The 25,539-nt window shown below is 40.2% G+C and overlaps 1 protein-coding gene across 1 annotated transcript; it reads left to right on the top strand.

The window, feature by feature from the left end:
* Positions 1-170: 170 nt before the first annotated feature.
* plcb2 (phospholipase C, beta 2) lies at positions 171-24,161 on the top strand. The gene is made up of 32 exons (XM_042388306.1): positions 171-254; positions 1,253-1,330; positions 2,185-2,253; positions 3,797-3,937; positions 4,368-4,447; positions 4,556-4,609; positions 4,715-4,790; positions 4,900-5,000; positions 5,564-5,724; positions 5,817-5,963; positions 6,038-6,195; positions 7,749-7,831; positions 8,003-8,087; positions 9,061-9,277; positions 9,380-9,462; positions 9,565-9,661; positions 9,772-9,856; positions 10,046-10,170; positions 10,466-10,617; positions 12,436-12,600; positions 12,735-12,834; positions 13,002-13,106; positions 13,324-13,388; positions 14,465-14,555; positions 14,693-15,148; positions 15,341-15,524; positions 15,999-16,140; positions 18,517-18,581; positions 19,096-19,155; positions 19,404-19,461; positions 21,227-21,310; positions 22,613-24,161. Exons 1-32 carry the CDS (start codon positions 171-173, stop codon positions 22,781-22,783), a joined length of 3,822 nt encoding a protein of 1,273 aa, XP_042244240.1. The 3' UTR covers positions 22,784-24,161.
* Positions 24,162-25,539: the final 1,378 nt, after the last annotated feature.

Below are 25,539 nucleotides of genomic sequence, written 5' to 3'. Positions count from 1 at the left end.
TGCGTCCTCCTGAGGACTGTCAGAGTCTATCAGCTAAACTTCAGTTTAGTGCATCTTTTGGCTACAGATGGAGGGTTAAGCCAGTCATTGGTCACGACCATGGTGTACATGTAATGGATGTACATCATTTATAGCATTACTGGAAAAAAAGGTCACACTAAAAGGACAAAATGAATAAGAAAAGGTACTTTCTGGATCCTCCAGAGATCAAAGACTATCTGGTCAAAGGAGAAAGATTTACCAGGTGGTCAGAGGTGAGTGTGTGGTGTATTTTCATTAAGTGTCATTGGTGTGCTTAAAGACAATATTAAGCTTCGCAGATTGATTTTATAAGTTTTAGTAATAAGTGCTTGTGTGTTAGAATCTTATTGATGATGTATTTGTAATCTCATGAATCACATTTAATCACGACATACGCATAGAAGCATGGTCAAAGAATCATAATCATACACTGGAGAAATTTGAGTGTGTTTGTATTACATGTCACTTTGCTTGGGTCTGCATTAAAGTCTTCACCTTTTTTAAAAATACACTCTGGAGAAGATCAAGAAATAAGGGTGTAAAGTGACTAGAATAACTTATTAAAAAATAAAGGCCAGAAGACAACTTGGCAATAATGGTGTAAAATGATATGCCAGTACATATCCACGACAGCTCAAAACCTGTCTTGAAGAGTTTTGACCAACAACGAGTGACGAAGATAAAAATAATGGTGTAATTGGCCAAAAATAAGGAGGATGGACGATAGGTGTGACCTATGCCGACCCAAGGGTATAAAAACTATGTCCTGAAGGAAAAAACCTTCAGATTTCCTCTCAATTTAACCTTCAATTTGCTCTCCTTTATTGCCGGCATTAAAGAACACTTTGCTGCTTGGACCTCTGACTCCTGATTTTTATCATCAAAAAGCAGTTTTTGATCTGGTGTTTTCTTCAACTGTCATCCATCAATTTGACACGACAAGTGAATATATCAAGAAAATCAGAGCTGGTGATTATTTAACATCAAATGAAAGGAAATATTGATATATATTCAGATCAAATGTGTGCAACTCCAAGAGTGACTCTTTTTGTTGCTTGATGAGCAATATGGAAGTTTAATTTAAATATCATCATAACAAAGTTTGATCAACTTTAACCACTGATGTCCAATTAATAAATGATCTAATTTAACATGAGTACATCACTATCAAGTTGCTCTGGGTTTAAACTGTCCGAAATGCGTGAATGCCAATTCCCTTGTCTCCATCAAGGACTCAACGAAGACTGATCATGTCACCATGAAGATGGATCTGAAAGGGTTTTATCTCTACTGGATCAACCAAAGCAAGGTAATCAATATCAAGAGTCTGTAAAAGAAAAAAAAAACTGCCCTCAATATGTCAAAGGTGTGGATCAGTGCTAACTAGCATTCAGTTGGTAGTAGAGATGGCACAACCTGACAGATTAAAACATATATCAAATAGAGGAAGTCGTGTGTGCGTGTGTGTGTGTATGTGTGTGTAAGTGTGTGTGTGTGTGTGTGTGCGTGTGTGTGTGTGTGTGTCATAGGCTACTTTCGGGGATAAATTGGGAAAAAGCTGATTTTTGGCTCAATGACTAAGTTTAGGGTTAGGTTAAGTCTCCAGGAAATATGTAATGTCCCCAAAAGTTACCTAGGACAATGTGCGTGTGTGTGTGTGTGTGTGTGTGTGTGTGTGTGTGTGTGTGTGTGTGTGTGTAATGTGCATGTAAATTGGATCTAACAAAGCTGTGGGATAACCAAGAACATCTTTCGGTCCCAGCAGCTTGGGGAGATTATTGATTGGTGCTGATGTGGGCTCACCATCCTACTGCACTGAGCAGCTGAACCGTGATGCACCATCTCTCTCTCTCTCTCTCTCTCTCTCTCTCTTTCTCAATGAGGCACTTTCTGGTTTTTGCCACACTAGAAAACTAGTGAACCCTACATCAAATGCGTCTGGGTTCCAATCATGCTGTCATGCTGTTGTGGACTATAAAATTCTCATGTGCATTTTAAATGAAAAAGCAACATGGCATTTCAAGACAATCCAGTCAAATATTCTTCTCACAAACAAAGTTTTTGCACTTTGCCAAAGGATGACTTGTATCACGATCCATATTTGGACTGGCGCCTACATGTTGAATTCAGTAATGGAGATGATTCTCTGCTTCTTGTTTCTAGGAAACAACATTCGTGGATGTTGCTACCATCAGAGATACCAGAACAGGGAAATATGCAAAACTTCCCAAAGTGAGTATGATGATATTGTTTGATGTAGTAACCTCCTCTCTGATCCAATTACGTCAAAGTAGTGTGCTCATTGTGCGAAATCTCTGCAGGCATGCAAATAGGTTGTCAAGCCATTAGTTTGCACATTAGTATGAGAGGCATATTTGCATTGCAAAAATGGCATTGGACACATGTACCCAGGCTACTCCCCCACTGCAGAAACAAACAGATGAACACAAACACAAACAAACATAAACACACACCACACCACACACTGAGTCATGATCTGAGATTTCTGTGAGCGAGCTCGTGTTTGTTTTTTCATATCGAGAGCTGACAGTTGTAGTTTTGGTTTTTTTTCCGCTCCTCGCTGGCCTCCGCAGAGAGTTGCAGTATGCACACATCATCATCTCTCACTGAGGGTTCAGAGGTGAAATCTGAAATCTGTTCCCCTCAGGGAGAGAGCAGAGTACTGCATCATCCCAGTTGGAGCGCTGTTGGAAACCAGCACATCCTACTCTCCAGCCCCTGAGGAGTTTCGGGAAGCTGGCTTCAGTGCTGGTGTCAACTCTGCGATGCTGAAAGTAGCGTAGAAGTGATGGATTGTAGAATAGCAGATACAGGGAGGTGTCTGCATGGGTGTTCTTGCTGCTGTTTGTGTCGTATATGGGTATGTTTGTGTGTTTGAATACTTTCAGGGACAAATTTCAGGCTTCAGACCAGCTAATTGGGGGTGGCTTGTCCAGTTGGTGACAAAAGCTGTGTCCCCAGTTGGGAAAAAGCTGATTTTTGGGTCAGTGGTTAAAGTAAGGGTTAGGTTAAGGTTAGGGTACAGGTTAGGGTTAGGCAAGTAGTGGTTATGATTAGGATTAGGGTAAATCTCCAGGAAATTAATGTAAGTCTATGTAATGTCCCCAAAAGTGACCACGATCCGATATGTGTGTGTGTATGTGTGTGGGTCTGTCATAGGCTACTTTCAGGGACAAATTTGCCTTCTTGCCTCCCTTATGGGGACAAAAAGCAAGTCCCCTTAATGTAAATCATCAATTTTAAGTAGAAGACTTGGTTTAAGGTTAAGGTGAGTTTAGGGTCATGTCAAGGTTAGGGTAAGCATTAGGGTTAGGCATGTGGTGGTTATGGTTAAGGTTAGGATAAGTCTCCAGGAAGTTAATGTAAGTCGATGTAATGTCCTCTCAAGTGATGGAAACATGACTGTGTGTGTGTGTGTGTGTGAGAGAGAGAGAGAGAGAGAGAGAGCAGAGAGAGAGTCTCAGTGTGTATGTGCATATGTTTGCATGTCGTGGTCAGCAAATTTGCCTGTGTTGATAAAGCTAGTGCTGCCAGGTGTCCAATCAGTGCAGAAAACAAGAGCTGCAGACATGATTTTTTTTCTTCTTTAAGCAAACAAAGGGTTAAAAAAAAAAAGATAAAAAACAAAAAATAATCAAGTAAATAGCTGAAAAATATTAAAAATGCATGAGCCAAAGAGATCTAATTGGTTATGAAACGTATGGCAGACATATTTTACATGACTTAACTCTTGTTCCTTCTTTGCTTTTCACAGCACTCAAAGGTCCGCAATGTGTTCAACCTGGACTTCCCAGACAGCAACCACCTTGCCAAAACCCTGACCATCGTCTCAGGTCCAGACACAGTGAATCTGACCTATCATAACTTCTTTGCATCCAAGGAGAAAGTAACACAGGTAATAAACCACTGTACACACTGACTGTGTGTTATTTGTGCTGTGTACTTCCTCTAGCTGTTTACAATTCTCCCTTTCTGTCACTGATCCCCTCTGATTGTTCAAACACAGCCCGCAGGCCATTAGCCGCATAAAGTGAGCCTTTGCTTCCTCCAGAAAGCCGCTCTCTCTCTCCCTTTTAGTCTTTATTAGACTTCATGACTCCAATATCCGGATTTAATCAGCTGCAATGAAATCACAATTGTGCTTTGTTCAAACTTCACATGCACCACTCTCATTTCCTGAGGTACAATTGTGTTAATGCCTCTAGTGGTGAGTTGGTGTTCTTTTAAAAGCTTTTATAATGATTTTAAGGGTAATGATATTTCAAGCACAGCTCATGTTGAATATAATATTTGTATGTATTGTATTGTAATCAAATGTGCACCAGAACTGGGCAAATGACATCCTTGCAATTGCCTACAACGCTGCAAGAAACAATACATGCAGACAAGTCTTCCTGGAAAAAATGTAAGTGGGCATCATGACATCATGTCTGAGTGAACACGATACCATTTAATTTGATTGTGTAACACAGAGTTATCATCATGGTGGGTTTTTGTGTATTTAATCTCATAGATACACCCGGATTTCTCTTCAAACCAACAAGGACGGCAAGATCCCTGTGAAAAAGTAGGTTGCTACCCTCTGAAGGTGTTGGCTGGAGTTGGCACAGTAGTTTGTTTGTGTGGTAGATTTCTGTGTTTCCTTCTCAATGTTTCACTGTGCATTTCTCAGTATTTACAAGATGTTCCCTGCGGATAAGAAGAGGGTAGAGAGTGCCCTGGCGTCAGCACACCTCCCCAAAGGAAAGGTTAGAAATGAGACCTTTTGGCTGTTTGGTGGTCATTTTAAAATTTCTGTATTCACTTCTTCCCTTGATGATGTGTACTGTGACCTTTGACTGTTACATGTATCTTCAGTATGACACCATGAAGCCTGATGTCTTCACTGAAGCTGCCTTCAAGGCCTTCCTGTCAAATCTCTGCCCTCGACCTGAGATCTATGAGATCTTCACTTCTTAGTGAGTCAACCTCTACTATGCCTTCCTTATCACCTCCTTATATGGCTGAATAATCATTGATTTATTGTTAAATAATAATCAGTAGTTTTTCTGTATAATAACCTACAACTGCTTAAATTATCGGTCTGTTTCATGTTATTTTACGTTTAACTCTTTGGGATCACTTCCACTTGGTGTTAGGACAAATGTAGAGTATCAGGGGAAAAAATCTGTTTAATTTTGTTATGGTTGTCTTCATCATCATTATTTTTCTCTTTGTGGTGATTGGTGAACCCTTCCATCTGGCATCTAACTAAAATACTCTAAAAGACTCAGGTAACTTTGTATCTAATGGTTATGAAGCCAGAAACATGCTTTTTTGCTTATTCTAATTTGATAGCACAAAGCCAGAGACACCTGGTGTAAATTACATCATGCCGGCCTCATGCTTGGCCAGTCTGAACCTTCAGTTTATGTATTAGCTGTCTGGCACGGGCTCAGGTGGCAGATAGTGGGCCATCATGGGCATGAGCAATATTAAGTGCAGCGGTGATGTGATTGTCACGCCTCACTGTGCCCTCCAGCTCCACCAAACCCACCATGACGAAGGAGAACTTCACCAAGTTCCTCAATGAGAAACAGAGGGACTCCCGCCTCAACGAGGAGCTGTTTCCACGACTGCGGCAGGACCAGATCAAGGCTTTAATAGACAAATATGAACCTCTCTCTGCTAATTCTAACAGAGGTGAGATTCTGTTATATGGAGCACCGACAAACTTGACATTGCTTTTGTAATTGCATTGAATCCTTCGATGTGTATTTCTTGTTCATCTACAGGTCTGATCTCTCCAGAAGGCCTTTTATGCTTCCTGATGGGGCCGGAGACATCAGTAGTGATGCAGGACAGGCTGGCAAAGTGTCAGGACATGACTCAGCCCTTACCCCACTACTTCATCAAGTCCTCCCACAACACATACCTGACAGGTCACATACATCCCTTTGTTTTTAGCTTACAAACTCTCATACCTGATCACCAGAACTTGACTTTCCCCCTGCAGCTGGTCAGTTTTCTGGCGTGTCTTCTCCGGAGATGTACCGTCAGTGTCTGCTGTCCGGCTGCCGGTGTCTGGAGCTGGACTGCTGGAAGGGAAAACCTCCAGATGAAGAGCCCATCATCACCCATGGCTTCACCATGACGACTGAGATTCTCTACAAGGTGGTTACATATAGTTTGGGCACACCTTGTGTGTGTTCTCAGAATGCAAATACATTATTTGGATATTTAACACTCTCTGAACAAATAGAGATACAGATTGTTTGTGGTAATTGCAGTTACTTTTCCCCTCATGATCAGATATTGAAGCCATAGACCTTGTTCAACTTGTCATTAGATGTGAAGCTGACAAGCGTCAAAGACTCTCAAAAGTGCATGTCAAAAGGCCAAGCTTTTCAGATTTTTGTCAATAGTCTTCTCTCTTTTTTTCATGGCTGCTCCATGCCAACTTTATTTTCATTTGGACCTGCTCCCACTGCATGAATAACATCCTTTAGTGCATGCCAACAGGCCATGAGAACTTTTTTTCTTGTCAAAAGCTCTCTAAATTTCTATCATGGACATTTCAAACCAACTTCACATTCATCTGGACCTCTTCCTTATATATAAATAACCTCCAGTTTTTAAAGAAAATCTTGCAATATGGCCTAATACTATTTTGACTCCCACTGTTCAGACCTCTTGTTCTATTTCCACTATTCATTTCCATCTGGGTTTGCGGACAGCTAAACTTACATATATACTTTTGAGGAGTATAAATGGAAGGAGAAAACAATTCAACCCAGAAAATGAAGCAGTACAGACAAATTCTAACAGCTCTTGACTTAAGCCCTACCCATGTCTGGTAAATATTTTCTTTCTGTCCTCTATCATAAATCTTGGGCCTTTTCTAGTGAATGGACAACATTTAGCTTCCTGTGATCACAGTTTGTATTATCTCAACATGACATCTTCATGTAAACACTTGCCAGCAGCTGACTCCAGGGTATAAATATCATAATAAGACAGATTAACTGATACCCATTTATTCATGCTCATGTGCAACAAAGAGCAAAAGAGCGTGAAAGCTCAAAGGCACACAGTAACACACAAACACACACGTACACACACAAGCAGTCACCCCCGTCATCCTCTCGCACTCAACACTTCCATTTAAGGGCAGCCAGAGCTTCACAGTCCCAATGGTCCAGACAGAACACCTCAGTTCAGTTTACTGTCAGCCTCTAGATGTGATAGGTTTGGAGCGGACTGCAGGGCCTCTGCATACAGGCAATAGCTCTGCAGTTTGTCATATTGTCTCTCTTCATGCTTTGAGAGAAGTGTCATGACTGGCTTAGTCTGTTTGTCTCATATTTTATGGGGGGATTTTTATGATTTCCTTGTGTTTTTAATCAAATTCTTTATTGTTACATCTCATTAAACAAGTATAAGAGAGTAAAAATCTTACGTTTCAGTTCCTCAACAATGCAGTAAGGGATAAAAAAAGAAATATTTAAAATAGTAAAAGCAATAGTAATAGATAAGAGTATAAACAACAAGAGTGTAAAACATGTGAGTATATGTATGTCAATGTATGTGTATCATGCTCTTTGCTGTTGCATCATTTGCTCATTTTTGTTTTCTGTTGCTTCTCTTCCTCCCTAATCTCAACCAAACTAAAAGTCTGGTTAAATATTTATATCAAACACAAAATGTCTTTGTGCGATGTGTGACAGGATGTGATTGAGGCCATTGCTGAGAGTGCCTTCAAGACCTCACAGTACCCTGTTATCCTCTCATTTGAGAACCACGTTGACTCGTAAGACTGAGTTTTTCCCATGAACTCATGCCATGTAATGCTATTAACACAATGTAATAATGTTCTAATGCCATTATCCCACATGGAATATTGATGGAACAGATTGAGGATGTAATTGAATATTTCATTCTGGCAGCGGACAGTAACAGGTGTTACGGTGCTTTGTTTCAGGGTGAAACAGCAGGAGAAGATGGCAAACTACTGCAAAACCATATTTGGTGATGCCCTGCTGACAGACCCGCTGGACAAATACCCTGTGAGTATAACACGGCTCCCTGTCGAAATAATAGAGTTAGATAAAGTTTATATGTGGCAGATTTGTATTTAAACAAAACAGTTTGCCTGATAAATTAAATGAAGGTTTATCATACCGTGTGACTCAGCTGATGTCTGCAGTCTAACCATATTAGTATGAAGGCAATAAATGGGAAAGTTCAAGTTTCATATTTGTCCTCTTTCTTATCTCTGCTAGACATGACCCTCATAGGTTCCCATACCAGTCTAACTGATCTATATCAAGAGCCAAAGTCTGTTCACCCCCTCTTGGTTGTGTGAGTGTGTGTGTGTGTGTGTGTGTGTTGGAGAGGGCGGAGGGGGGGGCGACTGTCTGACAAAATGCCATGAAATTTGGTGTAGACCTTCATGCGTTAAGCCACTTGACTTTGGTGACCTCCTAACTTTTGAGTTTGACATTTTTGGTGTTTAATCAAATATCTTGGCAACGGAGGGTTTGGGTTGGCAGGACCTTTTCTACAGATGTCTAACGTCCTTAGAGGATAATAACTGGTAACTTAGTCTTCTTTTTGTTAATTTAATGTAAATGTTGTTTCAAAGCCCTCTCTACACTGTAAGAAATGCAAGTCTGGTAAAGAAACAGCAAATTTCTTTTACAATTTTATTGATATATCTATTTTGCCTACATTTTTGATTCAAAGTTCAAGATATTGAGCATCAATATTTTAACACGTCAGTAAGACTTAATGGTGTGCAACAACTTTGTCAAAAGTGTTACCTGTAAATATTTTGAGTCAGAAATATCAAAATTAGCCTAAAAACTACCATGTGTAATTTGTGTTTAATTGTTGAATGTAAAGGTCTCCTGAGGTTATATAAACCCCCACATTCACAAAGACAATATGAACATGACTTTGTTGTCCTCAGGTATAGTTTTGCCCCTGTTTATCCCAAGTTAGTTGAAGGTATTTGTTGTATTTGTCTCAAATATTTAGCTTAAACCAGGCCAGCAGATCCCCAGCCCATCTGAGCTCATGGGCAAGATCCTTATCAAGAATAAAAAGGGCAGCCATGAGAAGCCAAGCCAGACTAAGAAAACCAGCACAGCAGCCAGTGACCAGACCACAGCCACAGCTGCACCCACCCCAGACCCAAAAACCACTTCCCAGGATCCTGCTAACCCAGCAGCACCCAGCACCCAGGAGAACCAAGGTGAACAGGATGAACCTCAAGCCAAATCAGATTAAGTTCCAGAAATAGGCTTGTTTTAGCTATTTTAGGTGTTACTGACATTGTGTTTATATGTTTAATCAGAAGGGGACGCAGCTGTGGAGGACAACGAGGAGCAGGAGGAAACGGAGGAACAGGATGAGGAGAAAATGAAGACATCCGATGAGGTTGAGAAATGACAATTGTGGTGACAGCTTTACAGCCTTACATCATCTGTGTCCAGCCAGAACAGTTCAGACATCAGTAAACTTCCTGTCAATCCCCCACAGGGCACAGCTGGACAAGAAGTAACAGCGTACGAGGAAATGTCAGCCCTGGTCAACTACATCCAACCCCACAAATTCATCTCTTTTGACAATGCCAGAAGTACATCTTTGCTTCCTAAATTTAACCCAAAACAAATAGATTTCACAACATGTACTTTCAAAAAAGAAGTAGCACAGGTAAATAAATCAAAGTCTTCTTTCCCTTCACAGAGAAAAACAAGAGTTACGTCATCTCATCTTTTGTGGAGACTAAAGGCGAGGCAATGATTTCCAAGACTGCTGTTGAATTTGTCGAGTATCCTTTAAGAGCGCTGCAGATGTTGTCATCCTGCACAATATGGCAACCTATGTTTAAGTGGGGTGAATTTGTTCAAAAAGCAACCTAAATTCATCAGAAATATATTGTCTTACGCAATCAGACAAGTATATTTAGACACATAAATACAGTGATATAAATCCATGCTTCTTTAACTATGTCTCCCAGATACAACAAGAGGCAGATGAGTAGGATTTACCCCAAAGGAACAAGAATGGACTCATCCAATTACAGTCCCCAGCCGTTTTGGAACGTAGGCTGCCAGATGGTGGCGCTCAACTACCAGACGATGGGTATAAATAGACATGCACACTGATGACCTCTTTCAGTAACATAAAATACAACATGACTGCAAGGATGTAACCATTCCCAGTAGCTGTTTAGTTACAATTTGAATCTGACATATTCAATGTTCTGTTCTATTTTTTAAACCCGAGCTTCTGTTTTTCACCACAGAAGGTCAGTGTTGCACCTTTTAGAGCAGCACAGGCCTCTGCTGTCTGTGCCTTGCATCCCAAACGCTCACTGCTCCTCCTTGTGCTGAGGAGAAGAGGGGTGGGGGCATGAATGGGCTGTGTATACTTTCAGATTTCCCCATGCAGCTGAACATGGCTCTGTTTGAATTCAACGGGAGAACGGGCTACCTGCTCAAGCATGATGTTCTGCGTCGCAGTGACAAGAAGTTTGACCCTTTCTGTGACAGGATCGACACCGTTGTGGCAAGCACGCTGACCATAAAGGCAGGTTCACAGCCTTGACATTACTGACCATTGGGCTGCAAGAATCTGTGAAATCTGATGTTGGGGTGTGGCTACAAGTTTGGCTTGTTAACGATTATCAAAGATAATCGTTAATTATTAAAATCAATAAAATTATTAATCAGAATTAATAATAACGGGGCACCACCCTGGGAAAAAGGGAAAAAGATAGCCAATTCAGTCTCAAAGTGTACTAATCTATGAATTTGGGACTTTGATAAATAATTAATTTAATAACTATAAACAAAATCACCATATCAGTAGTTAGTTATGGTTGACGGATTTGGAGTTCTTTACAGAGCAGGGGTTGGCAAAACTCATTCTTGTGCAACATTAAAACAGACAACAGGTATATCCAAAAGCATTTATTTAACAAAGGGTAAAAGCAACACACAATACTAATCAAGCTAAGTGTACCTATATACAAGTGTGAGTGTGTGTGTGTGTGTGTGTGTGTGTGTGTGTGTGTGTGTGTGTGAGTGTGTGTGTGTGTGTGTGTGTGTGTGTGTGTGTGTGTGTGTGTGTGTGTGTAGGGAAGACAATAGCAAGATGGCTGCAGTCACCTGGTGACTGAGCACATGGCATGCCGACGATTTGGTTGATAAAGGGAACTACAGAGATAAAAGGCCAGACCATGTGGTGTCTTGAACCACATGTGCTGCCTGAACCAAAGTTTGCCAAACTAGGTTTTAACCTCTTAACTGTGTGGTTCTCTGTTCAAGGCCAATTGGTGTATGCTAAAGGTGCCAGGTTAAAACAAGGTTAGTTGCATGCAAGGCCTAGTTACTGGAGGTAACATGTGTTAAGCCTGCTAACATTAACCTAGCGGTGCGGCTATGCAGTAACCTGACTATAAGCAACAAGGACATCACAACAACAGTTCAATGTATAACCTTAACCAAATCAATACATGTACAGTACATTGTTTGAGTTACACATTCTTGCTTAGCCGTACTATGCTTCACTGTGTTGCTAGGCTATGCCCAGTTGTTACCAGTTCATGAAGGAAGAGATGCTTTGTGGCGTCCTGCTTTGTAGCCGGTGAATCCATGGGTGAGTCAGGCTGTGAAGGCTTTGGCTCTGAAGCTGAAAGATGCAGGCGTTGCTGGGGAGACAGCACTCCAGTCATGCAGAGGGCCCAGGTCACTCCTTTGTGTAGAGTTAGCGGCAAGCTAACTCCATTTCGCGGCTCCTGTACTTGTTAAACTGGCCAGCAGACTTGTGTGTTAGCTGCTGGCACAAGGAAACTTAGTTTCTGAGTCCTAGGCATACTCTCGCGTCTTCTGCCGTAAAGAAGATTGTGTGTTTCTGCTGTGAGTATTGGAGTCTTGAAACATGTGGTAAAGTGTGGTCCACATGTAGTCCCAACACTGAAAACAAAAAGAAAATAAGTATAAAAGTGAAAATAACCACATTAAAGCTGCAGTTTATTTTTTTCACATATTGAAATTTTATCATTTATGGCATTCTATTGTAGGGATGAATAAAAAACGGCAATATGTGTATATCTGATAGCTGTTTTTGCTCTAATAAATAATAATAAATAAATTATCCCAGACAGCCTTGGGAAGTGTGTTTGTGTGAAGCCATGTTTGCTTGGTTGTCCTCCTAGTCATTATTAATACAGGCTTCCTGCTGTGACTGATACATGGTTCCTGGTATTCAGCAGACTCTGCATGACTGAAAAACTGAGCTCTATTTTTATCCACTGTGTCCTGAACATGGATCCACAGGGCACGTCCATTCTGTTGATCAGTTCGTACATGTAGGTCATCAAGTCTTCCTCACCTGTCTCACCAGATCTATTCCGGCCAGTTTCTGTCTGACAAGAATGTCAAAACAGGGGTTGAGGTGGAGGTGATTGGGCTGCCGGGGGACCCCAAGAAGAAATATCGCACCAAGTGGTCCACCACACCCAACGCCATTAACCCTGTGTGGAATGAGGAGCCTTTTGTCTTTGAGAAGGTGTGTGTCAGTGCACCAATCCTGTTCAAATATGCACATAAGTACAGATAAGAGTGAGTGTGTTTGTGTGAGCTCATGACCTGCTGTGCTGCTGCTGTTGGTCTTAATATGTCTGTTGTTGTTATCACTGATAGATTCTGCTCCCAGAAATGGCCTCTTTGAGAATTGTAGTCCATGAGGAAAACGGTAAATTCGTGGGGCACAGGATCATCCCTCTTGATGCTATCCAATCAGGTTGGTAAAATGGAGATAAAAAACCTTGATGCTTCATCATCTACATAATTTAAACCATCACTGAGTCATCCAAGGCCTCAGGATGTTTGCTAACTTGTTTTAGCCAGCTTGTCGATCAGGGAAACTGCTGCCCTGTTTTCAATTCACAGAGGTTTTATGCCCCGCAGGCTTCCATCACATCTGCCTGCGCAGCGAGAGCAACATGCTGCTCACTCTGCCTGCTCTCTTTGTGTACATCGAGGTCAAGGACTACATCCCTGCTGCCTTCGCAGGTGCTTGGCTTTTCATTTTGTGATTTTGAGAAAAAAAAAAAAAAAAAAAAAAAACTGCAGCAGTTGAATCCATTTTGCCAGAGTGACAGTCAGGGACAAGATTCTGATTTAGTTTGGTTGTGTGGAGCTTGGTAGCTTAGTTTTTTCATAACCATTTCAATTTGGTAAAAATTTTATTATGAATTATTGTGCACTGACATATTGGATTATGTCTCAGATTTCACAGATGCCTTATTTAACCCAACAAAGGGCACAGAGAAGACTGCAAAGACCACAAAGGAGGTAACAAAAAGCAGCTAAAGGAAACTTAACCATGAGCAGTGGTGGAAGAAATATTCTGATCCTTTACTGAAGTAAAAGTGCCAATACAGCAAAGTAAAAATACTCCATCACAAGTAAAAGTCCTGTATGAAAAATCCTATTTTAGTAAAAGTACATAAGTATCAGCAGCAAAATGTAGTTTAAGTATTGCAGTAAAAGTAGTGGTTTGGTCCCTCTGACTGATATATTATTATATATGACATCATTAGATTATTAATACTGAAGCATCAGTGTGTAAGCAGCATGTTACTGTTGTAGCTGCTGGAGATGGAGCTAGTTTGAACTACTCTATATACAGTTAGCAAGCTTAGTCCAGTGGTTCCCAATTGAGGGGTCAGGTCCCTCCAAGGGGTCACCAGATAAATCTGAGGGGTCGTGAGATGATTGATGGGAGAGGAAAGAAGAAAAAACAACATTCTGATACACAAATCTGTTTTCAGTTTTTGGACTTTTTCTCTAATCTTTGATTTGTGGTGAAATATTGGATCATTTGAACATTTATTGAAATGAAATCATGTGAGAAGTTTAGAGGGAAAAATCACTATTTGGTGGAGCTGTTAACAACTCATAGATATCTGAAATGTGACCCTGACTACACACTGCTTTTGTACAAAGTCAAAAGCCAAAAAGGTTGGAAACCACTGGTTTCATCTTTAACAATGTGTTGTATTTTTAACAGCTTGTTTTATTATCCATTGTGTCAAATCTTCATCTGAGAAGTAACTAAAGCTGTCAAATAAATGTAGTGGAGTAGAAAGTACAATGTTTCCCTCTGTAGTGGGGTGGAAGTATAAAGTAGCATCAAATTGAAATACTCAAGTAAAGTACAAGTACCTCAACATTGTACTGTAGTACAGTACTTGAGTAAATGTACTTAGTTACTTTACACCACTGATCATGAGCCATCATCTACTAAAATTGATATATCAGCAATGTCCCCAGTTCTTCCATAAAACCTTAACAGCATCAATTAACTTCCTGGAAGACAACCAGCTTTGCTAGATTGTGATGTTCCTGTCCTTTTTGTGCCCACGCAGTCATCTTCTGACTACATTTCTCCTTATGAGCTGCCTCTCGTGGTACAAACCCCCACTGAGAAGGCCAAGAAAAAAGAAGCCCCTGCTACAGGTAATGACGCTTTGTGAAAGAAAAATATTTGGAGCTTTAAATTTCTCTTGTAGTAGGTTCCTGAAATGTAGCTTCAGGTCTGGGTTTAGAGGCTGTATCTGTGATCACTGATTTGCTGAACTTTCCACCTTTACTAGAAAAAGCATCATTTGAACCTGCAACACCCGTTGAGGCCAATGAACAATCATTGCAGTCTCCATCTGAAACAAGTGCAGAAGAAGCTAAAGAAGAGAGCACACCAGAGACTCCACAACCTGCAGCAGAGCCTCCTCAAACTCCTGATACCCCTCCTGTTGAAGATGTAGCACCGGATGCAGGAAACACCACATCTGAAACTCCCCGTGAATCTCCTAAAGAAGTTCCCCCTGAGAAGGAAGAGCCTGAGGCAACTCCTGAAGACAAAGAAGAGCCGGACACTGACTCCAGTGCAAATCCTGAGCCTGTTTCAGATGAAAAACCGTGCACAGAAACTGCCAGCACGGCTGACGAGGTTCAAGGAGAGCCTACTGCTGTGGCTGAACCCTGTCCAGCAAGTGCATCTCCTGAGCCTGCAGGATCAGATGACTTATCTCACCCGCCAACATGTAGCGAAGGTAATACTGAAGTGCTTCATGTGCTGCACTCCACACTGCTTCCCTTCTGTCTTTACACTATAGATAAAGGACCCTGAGAAGGAAAATACAGACCAGAGTTTTTTTGTTGAGTAGATTTATTATAAAGGCATATCCACTGCCAACACAAGTAGGAGGATTCTCACAACAAAGCCCTGTGTGTTTATGCTGCAGAGCCTTCAACTGTGACTACTGAAGAACTGACACAGCACAAGAACTATCTGAAGGTCATCAAGCGTCAAGAGAGAGAGATGAAAGAAGCAGAAAAGAAATATCTGAAAAAAGGAGAGGATCTAATTCAGAAATACTCTGACTCCTTCAAGGCCATGAAGAAGAAGACCTCAGAGAAGAAAAAAGAGTAAGGCGGTTTATTTTTTCTGTATTTGTTGTCATTATTCATTTCAGAGTCAGTATCCAGCTGAAATATAGGAGGAAAAATGTTTTACAGTACAAAAGAGGGTAGGGTAATCATTTCAGAGTACAGCATATTAATACTGACACTAATCAAGTTGTTGTTGTTTTGATCAGTGTCATTAATGACATAATATTTAGATGTACAGAGAGTATTCCTCGGCTAATGTGTTTTTCTAGCTGAAGCTGAATATTAGAGGATGAAGAGATCAAGTAAATTAATATGGGCTGTAGTGCTTTTTGTGCTCTCAGGACAAAACATGTGTTATTCAAGGCCGAGTGAACATTGCTGTATGATTTCCAGTAACTACTCGAGTTTATTCGCATTTCTGTACATCGAGGGACAGTGACTGTTAGTCGATAAACTCTATTCCCCTTGCATATGGCCTGTTGTGTTGAATAATGTTGTGGGTCTTTGCAGGGGAGGGGGAAACACATCTGACTCCAGTGTGAAGATGGAGCGGGTGCAGGAACAGAAGGAAAAAATGCAGGTTGAGCTGCAAGCTTTGTGGCGGGAGCAGTCTGATCAGCTGAAAAAGAGGAAAGAGCAGTGTGCCACAGAGGTTGGTAGAATACAGGTTCATGTTTAAAACTACACTTAAAGGTGGCTCATTAAAATGTAGTTTCCCATTTAAAACCAGAAAACAGACACTAGTGGTGGAGAGCAACTAATTACATTTACTTAAAGCAGCTATAATTGATATTTTTCATAATAAGAATGTATCAAATGACAATGTGTTATGTCAAAGGTGTTGCTCATAGTGATGAGCCAACAGTCAAGTCAAGTCGATTTTATTTATATAGCATCAAATCATGACAGAAATTATCAAAGGGCACTTTTTACAAAGAACAGATCTTGACCATATCTTTAATTTAGACCCAACGTTCCCTCATGAGCAAGAACTTGGTGACAGCGGCAAGGAAAAACTCCCCTTTAACAGGAAGAAACCTCAAGCAGAACCAAGCTCTAGATGGATGGTGACTAGTTTGGTTGAGAGAGAAAGAGGCAGGGGGGAGAGAGAGACACAGTGAAGCACAGCAACAACAATAATAACAATAACAACAATAATAATAATAGAAATACGACTAATAATAATCGCAGCAGCGAGCATAAAGCTGAACAGTAGTCATTCCACAGCTGAAGAATTATCACCCGACTCTGCAGCTTCTCTCAGCTTTATGAAGCTTTATAGCAAGTTTCATTTAATTGTTTAGCTGTCCGGCCCGCAACTTTACTGTTTTGGTTCACTCTCACTGCTCTCATAGTGTAAAATATGTAATTACATATTAAAATATTATATGTCAATGTTGTATTTACAGCTTGTGTCCGCTGCCCCCAAAGGGCCAAAAAAATCCGTTAATGTAGGTTCAATTAAAGCTGTTATATTAATAATGGATCAAATTATTACACATGTGCAGTATTTGAAAGGGAAGTGAAAAACTCACTGAGATTTATCACCCAACACTGTAGTTGCAACACTCAGTGAAATGTTTTAGCATCTTTCAGTTCATTATTTCAGTTTTATGCCCCGCAGCTTTATCGTTTTACTCTCCTGGCTCTCATTTGTGCCGTTTCAATTTCCGGGCAAAGCAGGCAACGGATTTCTGCAAAAAAAGTTGCAAATGACTAGCTGGAAACATTTCTGCAAATGAATGTTGGTCTATGTCTGCTGGGTGTGTAAACAACAATTGCTAACATGTTAGCCATGCCAACAGTATGTCTATGTTGTGTTTAAATCAGTCATTCGAGGCAAATTTTAGTGAGTTATTCTATTTTCTGCCCATTTAAACTTCCTCCCCACTGTATTTCAGAGGGAAATATTGTTCTTTTTACTCCATTACATTCATCTGCTATAGCTGTTTCTTTGCAGATGAATATTTATGCACATAACATATTTTAATTTTTTAAAAATACAATGATAGATTAAATAACCTAACAGAATATAAAGAATCAGCTCTACCATGATCAACTATAACATAAAAATTAGACTTAGATATTAATGAATCAGTAATAAGAATAAGAAAAAAAAACACACTACATTTTCCTGGTAATACTGACACTTTGAATGCAGGATTTAAATTTTCTAATTGATCATACTTTCATTTTGGTGCTGCTACTTTTACTCCCGTAAAGGACCCAAACACTTCCTCTACCATTGAAAGTCATTAATGAGTGGCCTATATGTCTGATTTTATTAGTGGAAAACAATTTCAGAAAACAGTTTCTCAAATTAACAGCACATTTCTTGCAAGACTTTTTGGAACTGTTATAAGACAATGTCCTTTTTCCAATGTTCTTTTTCTCAAATGCATTATCCATTTCTTTTAATTTTACATGCTATCCAGATATGAAAGTTTTCAGTACCTGAAAGTCAAGATCTGCTCCTTGTCCTATAGCAACCTGTTCCCATGTGCTCCTCATCCAACCATCACCCTCCTCATATCCAGCTCTGGGCTGTCTTTATTAAATCTAATGATTCACCCCCAAAATAGCCATGGATTGATTTCCATGGCTTGGGATACATTCACATCTCTCATGGAGGGGATCATTTTACCTCTCTGTGTTGGGTGTTTGGGATCACGGGCGAACAGCCAGCACTGTAGAGGCCCTATTGATTATACATCAGACCCAGGTGCTCTGAGGCGCTCTAGCATAAGCTTTGAATCTGCATGAGACTGAGAGGTCAATCAGGTAATTTTTCAAAGGTTGCCACCTCGCTACACAGAGTGTAAACCGTACTGTAGAAGTGCTGTGGAGTGAGGTGACAGCATCTCGCATACAGGTCTTGGGCTGAGCGTAAAACCAGAGTTCATACAAATTAACAACAGACTACTGAATTTAAGGGAATTTACAATATCGACATTATTATTGAGAGCCATTTAAGTCTCATTTTATAGCTTATTTTGACTGTGATTGTGTCACTTCCTTTTTGTGACAGAGACTGGCCAAACTGCTGGAGATGGCCACAGAGAGACACACCAGTGAACTGAAGACTCTGGAGAGGTGTAACTGCACATACAACACATTTGTACACATGCTGTACACATTGCAAGTGCAGAGGGCTTTGATGAATCTATCCAATCCGAGATTTTGGTGTGACACTGCCTCTGTGTGTGTGTCATCTGACATTTTGCAACGACAATACCTCAAATAATGAATGAATCACCTCAATGTGCGGGTCTTCTAGTGTCCTTTGGCTGGCTTATGGCGTTCTGAGTCTCTGTGTGTGTTATCCCAAGTCCCCAGCTGGCAGATGGTTAGCTCAGGACAACCATTATCCAACAGGTGTTTAAACAGCAGTGGGGAAGCGAAGGCAGCCCCGGTCATCTACCTGTCCACACATACAATATAACATCGCATTTAAGCCTTCCTTTCACTATAAAGAAAAGGTCACATCAGACACACACAGCCCTGCAACTCTTGTTTAAAGGCAAAAGGTTTTTTATAGGGTCATTTTTCATTTTAAATTTTTTAATCAGGTAGGGATCCTTACTGTCTCTCTTTGTCTTATTTGCAGTGAAAGCAAAGAAAATAAGAAGAAAACGCTCTCAAAATTCTCATCCTCACAGAAAGCAAAGTGAGTTCACAGCAGGACTTTGCCTTTGGTGATTTTATGTGTTTCCATTCATCACTGTTCTTCAAACTGAGTTACCACATCTTCCTAGAAATCAAAAGAAATAGGGAGGACAGAGAGGACAAATGATGAAGAGCTGCTCAGTCTTACTCCTCTGCCACATGGCATTTCATGTTAAGATTCGCTTGATTTGATGAATTTGAAGCATTATGTACAAGAGGTCTAATTGAAAATTATAATCATGTTCTCAGGCTGAAAAAGGCAGGAAGCACAGAGCTGTTGGATGAGACCAGTCACTCTGATGGTGGAGTAAGTATAAACCCAGTCTCTTTTAAACTCATTGAAAGTAGTGAATCTAGAAATTTTTCAAGCATGTATGTACAGTCAGTGGAATAGTTTGACATTTTGGGAAATACACACACGCTGTCTTACAAAGACTAAGATGATACCACTCTCACGTTAGCTACAGCCAGCAGCCGGTTAACTTAGCTTAGCATAAAGACTGGAAACAGGTGTAAACAGCTAGCCTGGTTCTGCCCAAGTAACAAAAAACCCCTGATATATCTAATTTGCTTCATCTGTACAAAAAAAAAAAAACAGAATGTAAACAATAAACAGTAACAGTAAAACAATTTTATTACTCTTTTTTTGTTTTTGTTGTTTGTTACCTTTGGACTGAACCGGGCTTATGGCGTTTAATTAGTCTCAAAAGCTGTGCACATACATACCAGGTGCTTACACATGATACAAGCACACAGAATAGTATCCACGAGCAGAATAGACAGTCCACCCCTTTGATTGGTCACACATAGAATAATGACCACAGCCTTTGACTGGCTGTTTGGCAATTGTCTGAGAGAACAAAGGGAAACATAAATAATGATATTTAGTGGCTGATTCTCCATCTTTTCACCACTTACACTTATGAAAAAGTGATAGACATCAAAGCAAAAACCTGTTTAAACCCATTTTCAGATTTTATGCTAACATAAACTAACGTACTATGAGATTGGTGTCAAACTTCTTATCTAACCCTAAGCATATTTCCCAGAATTTTTCATTTTAAGCAAATGGCAATTCACATGGAAATCCCCATCTCATTTGAAATGAAATCTGAAGCTACACACTCATGTGCGTTACTGCATGTACCATGTACACGTGTACCTGAAACAGTATTAATGTCACAGCTCACACTTAACATCCAACACATATTATATTTAACAGAGTAACTATGGTTACAAAGAAGCAGCAAATGTCTAAAGATTTGAACAAAACATGAAAGAAATATCACCTTAGGCATGTAATAGCGTTTTCCTTTCATACGTCTTGACACATGTTCAAATACACCCACATGTTGCTTTCTGACACACACGCACACACACACAAACACACAGTGTTGAACTGTAAGTACACCCACACACACGTGAGTACGCACACCCATTCACCCACAAACCACTCACATACATGCACGCAGACCCTTTTACCCACTGTGTAAAGTGCAGAAGGCCCTGACCATAGGCCAGGCTTGTCCATTACTCAGAAGCTGTTTACAGGGATCGAGCTAATCCATGCATGGTCGATGACTCACTGAGCTCTGCTCTTGTTCCTCTGTTGGCTCATCAAGATTCAGACCTGTTGTATCTAGGTTAAAGACCCGGCCATTTCACTCTGCTCCTCTCCGTTCGACTCCGTCTGGATGGCAGCAAACCGCCCTCAACCCTCCACACATTAGGGTCACATTGCAGCTCATTTCGATCTACTTAATCAGCATTTGCCCATTAATTACGGCAACTATTTATAACACAATCAGTTGTTTAATCAGCACAGCCTCAGTAATGAATAGCCCTGTGCAATAAGGGCTGTGTAACTAAACTGGACAAGCCCAACCTGCTGTGACTTAACTGTATTGATTCTCTCGCTCAGGTTGCATCCCATGGGAGCATTCCTCTCCAGATATACACACACATACACCCTCTCAGAGGGAAACATGAGCAGATGAACTGCTTATAGACTACAAATCGATAGTGTTTTTGAGTGGCTACATGTTGTATTGAACTTTATTGTATTGTTACAGTCTTCAGATTACAGTCCTCAGCAAGAGGCTCTGATCAAGAAGCAGGCTGCTACACTGGAGGAGATCAAGGCACTGACTAATCAGGTACAAACACTGACAACAGGACACACACTTGGTTTTGTCACTTAAGGAGGACATTGCATCAATTAACCATACCCAAAAAATGCCTAACACCATCTTTTACCCTTACCTTAACCAAAAGGCAAGTTTTAACTTTAAAGGTTTACCTTGTGGGGACCTGATTTTTGTCCTCATAAAGGATTTTGCCCATGTAAACTCAATCAAACACAGGCATTTACAATGCAATCAATGCCAACAAATCCCTGTTTTTCACTAACATTGTCAACTGTGGTCATCTGTCCGTTTAGTGACCGCACATAATGCTGCATTGTGACACATCCCGTTTAGGTGATTGAGAAAGTAGAAGCAAAGCTCCTACCGCTGTAAATGATATCACTTTTTATGACAATGCTTTGCTTTGAATTTGTGAAATCTTGGCATCCAAGGAGGGTTGAATCAAGGGCAACTGGATTTGGTTGTAGATACTTGAACACGTTTCACCTCTCATCCAATGGGCTTCTTTGGCTCCAACCTCTGTGGGGTCGTTATCAAGGTCATTGACACTGCTTCGTTCGTTAGTGCTCCTGGCTGTTGTAAAGACTATCATTAGAGTTGAATTGTCACCTGAGGCCAAGCGTAAACAACAGTTGTTGGAGTTGTTACATGGGGCCAAATGTGAATTCTTGTTAAATCTCCTGGGAAGGAGATGAAAGGACAGCATTGTAGGTAGGGGATAAGTGGTCTATTATACCTCCTCTGTCAAGGGATGGTTTCTTTACTTGGACGTAGAAAACCTCCTTCACTCGTCTTTCAAACCGTCTGTCCTCCCTATCCAAAATATGTATGTTGTTGTCCTTGGCAAATCTTGGCAGTTAATATGGAGAAAAGAGGTGTTAAATTTTAGACATTGACGCGTGAATGCCAGATGGATGGTGTGTAGCATTAACTTACAGATACAGTATTTGTTATTGAGAGAAGCAGTGGGAGGAATCCAAGCGAGGGCTAAGAGATAAAGTGACAAATGAGGATATCTTATTGCTTTAAACGTGCAAGTTAATCTTTGCAGTATGTATTTAACATCACTTCACTATTACTTGGTTAAGTATTGAGCCATTTTCTTTTATCACTCTTGTTTAAAATAAATCAAGCCAGTTCCCTATAGCTTAACAGTAGCATTGATCTTTACTTTTACTCATGCCAATAAATAAATCCATCCTCTAAAGATTATGATAATCACCTGGCGGAGAAAAGACACTATAAAAATGTCAACCCGTCCTTTCGACAAGTCTGTAACCTCTAACTAACCTTTGGCTCCTGTGTCTGCAGCTCAATCAGGAGGCCCTGAGGGAGCACGAGCAGAAAATGAGGTCTCTGCCAGCCGAGGTGAGGGAGGCTGTCAACGCCTGTGTGGGGGCTCACTTCCCCAAACTTGTCGACCAGGCTGGGGACAATAAGGTGGAAGGCGTGGGCTTCTATGGAGATGTCTTCTTGGGTTAGACGTGCCGTTGTATCCCTGACCCTTTGGTTTAGCCCCATCCTTATCTCAACCTCTTACATAACCTACAACCTGAGCATATTTGTAGAAGATTAATCAACTAGGGAAACTGAGTGAAATTTTAATTTAGAGGTGCTATTCATTCTATTCTTTTGGAGTTTGAAGCTATAATGATGTTTTAATAGATGTCATGGAGACCAAAGGTTAGACAATTTGGAAATTATTTCAATTTTCCATTTGACTTTATTTCTGTTGCTAACATCCTAAATTCGGCTATACACCCAAAATATCTTCCAGTTCAAAAGAAGGAATAAATGTACCAAGAACAATATAGCGGCAAAAACGAGTTATCAGAGTCCGCAGGCTGAATTGAGATGATGAGTTGATGTGTCACACTTCACTTCAACTTAAATTTGCTTCTACTACTCCACAAAGCCAGAGCAGAGCATTCATTCTGAGACTGAGGTGTGTTGTGACTGAATAAGGTTTAATAGAAAAAAAGGTAAATTTAAGTAGGACAAAGGTCCTCTGGAGGCATAATACATGGAAATACACAACATGCAACACCAATACATTAATATTCCCTTTGCAGGAAGAATTTTTGTTATTTACTCCTGTGATGAAAAGTTCTTAATTTACCCTTTAATGTGTGTTTTGCCCTTTGTTTCACTGAGTACATTTAGCATCCTGGTCTTCAGTCTGGTTTTAATCAAATTCAGGATATACTGTTTACAATGAACACAGTGAAATCCAGTTATTCATAGCACTGTTTACATGATTATAACAATATCCAGGTTTCTGATCATCTACATCTGAGCAGGTGTGTCTTTTTTGACTAATTTCTGTACTAAATGAGTTACAGCAACAGTTTTCTTCCTGGACTCTGCTGTATTTATCATTCTTCTAGATCTAACTTCTCCATCTAAACATCAGTAACGGAAGATGAGAACAACAGTAAGATTTTTTCTCTACATGCCAGACACTTGTGTGCATGGCAGAGAATGACCAGAAACCCAGATAAGGTGTTTACATGCCACAACTTCAAGGTTTCTGTCAGAGTACAGCAGCTAGCCAGGAAATCATGTCTACAAATGCAAAATATGAAAGGTTTACTCTGAAATCTGATCATAAGCAGGATAATGTGCACATTCACACACTCTTTTTTCATTCATACCCTTTAACAAAACTGTTTCCCCAACCTTTTTTGGACTTGTGACACCTTAATACAGACCAATGCCTACTGTACTTGCAACCCCTTTTCAGACGGTGCATGTCTGAGATGTGAACAGTTCAATTGCAGAGAGATTTTCCTTGCTCCAACTGTTGGAGGCCTGAAGAGATAAAAGGAAAAGTCTGAATAATAAAAATAATTTTGTGTTTCTTCTGAAATTCTGTTTTCCTTCCCAGAACACCATCTCATCACTCCTTCAATTCATTTTGTGAATGTGTTATTAAATGATAAGCCACAAACATCATGAAATACAGCAAGTAGGTACATATTAGAAAAAGCACATGTTAATGACAAAAACTGAAGACAAGAGATGCAGAATCTGCACAAAAGACTATTTTGTAACTAGAGTGTCAGTGTCCAGTGGTTTAATCAGTGGTGGGAACATGAACAAAGAGTCGTTAGATGGAGACTGATGATGACTGCTGAGGAGCCTTTCTCTCTCTCACTGTGCATTGCATCAAACCTCTATACTGGCCATAATTAGGCACATTATGGCATGAGTGATTCATAATATCACATAATAGCAACGTCTTTTCCTCTCCAACTAATAAATAAAATAAAAAAAATAAAATCTTTTCAAAACAGAGCCATGATATAGGCACATGGACCACAGAAAATTCATTTAATTTGGGTGAAAAACTTTCAGAAACTGAGATATGTTCCAATTAAATTTCAGCTCTATATATGATTCATTAAATGACAGGAACCTGGCAATCTGTCACATCAATGACAGGCACTTATTTCTTCAAGTTTTTACACGTGCATGCATTCATTAATGAACACAGCTTTTCTCTGACTCACCATCCAAAGCCATCTGTCCGTTTCTCTTATTTCCTTTTTTTGTGACACCTTTCTTCTGAATCAAATGACATGACTGATATTTAAAAGTGGAGGACGTCTGGGATACACAGCTTGTGCCTGAGAGTCCCGCCATCTCATGCACAACACAAATGAACTGTGAGCTCTAGAGTGTGAAACTAGTCAGCCCTGAATCACTTGGCTGATAATCTTACATAAGAAGACAACTCCGGCAGCTCTCTCTCATACCAGCTGGAGAGGGATGGCCTGAGCAGGATCTTTAACCACCAGGCAACACTTGGCTGCACACTGACACTAGAGGGAAAGATAAAAGAAGAAGGAATTGCTTCTGATCACACCTCCATGTATCACACACACACACACACACAAAAAATTACAGCGCTAAAGCAGATGTTCAGATGGAAAATTCAATATTGAGTCCAAGAAGAATGCCACATGCAAATTCAGAAAGAAATATGAAAAATGAGATTAAATTAAAAGGTAAACGAAAGTAAAAGTGGGGATAAAAGAGATGATCAAGCCAAAATATTAAAATACAGAATAAATGGAGCATGACTGTGTTGTAAAATGCTTGGTAAACCTCAAAATAAGTGCTTTAAAATATAGTTTGTGCTCATTTTCTACCATATAATTTACCTAATAGGAGTTTATGTTCATCTCATCTCAACAGAAAACCTTTTTTTAGAGAAAATATCACAAATGAAAAGC

This window comes from Thunnus maccoyii, chromosome 16, assembly GCF_910596095.1.
Source record: "Thunnus maccoyii chromosome 16, fThuMac1.1, whole genome shotgun sequence".
Classification (NCBI taxonomy): Eukaryota; Metazoa; Chordata; class Actinopteri; order Scombriformes; family Scombridae; genus Thunnus; species Thunnus maccoyii.
Note: the sequence above shows the minus strand (reverse complement) of the source record. Positions and strands in the feature narration are given on the sequence as shown.

Coding starts and splice junctions, on each gene's coding strand:
- plcb2 (XM_042388306.1), top strand. CDS start 171: ATGAATAAGAAAAGGTACTTTCTGGATCCTCCAGAGATCAAAGACTAT. Junction 9,278..9,379: donor CAGCACCCAGGAGAACCAAG/GTGAACAGGATG, acceptor ATGTTTAATCAG/AAGGGGACGCAGCTGTGGAG. Junction 10,618..12,435: donor CAAGCACGCTGACCATAAAG/GCAGGTTCACAG, acceptor CTGTCTCACCAG/ATCTATTCCGGCCAGTTTCT.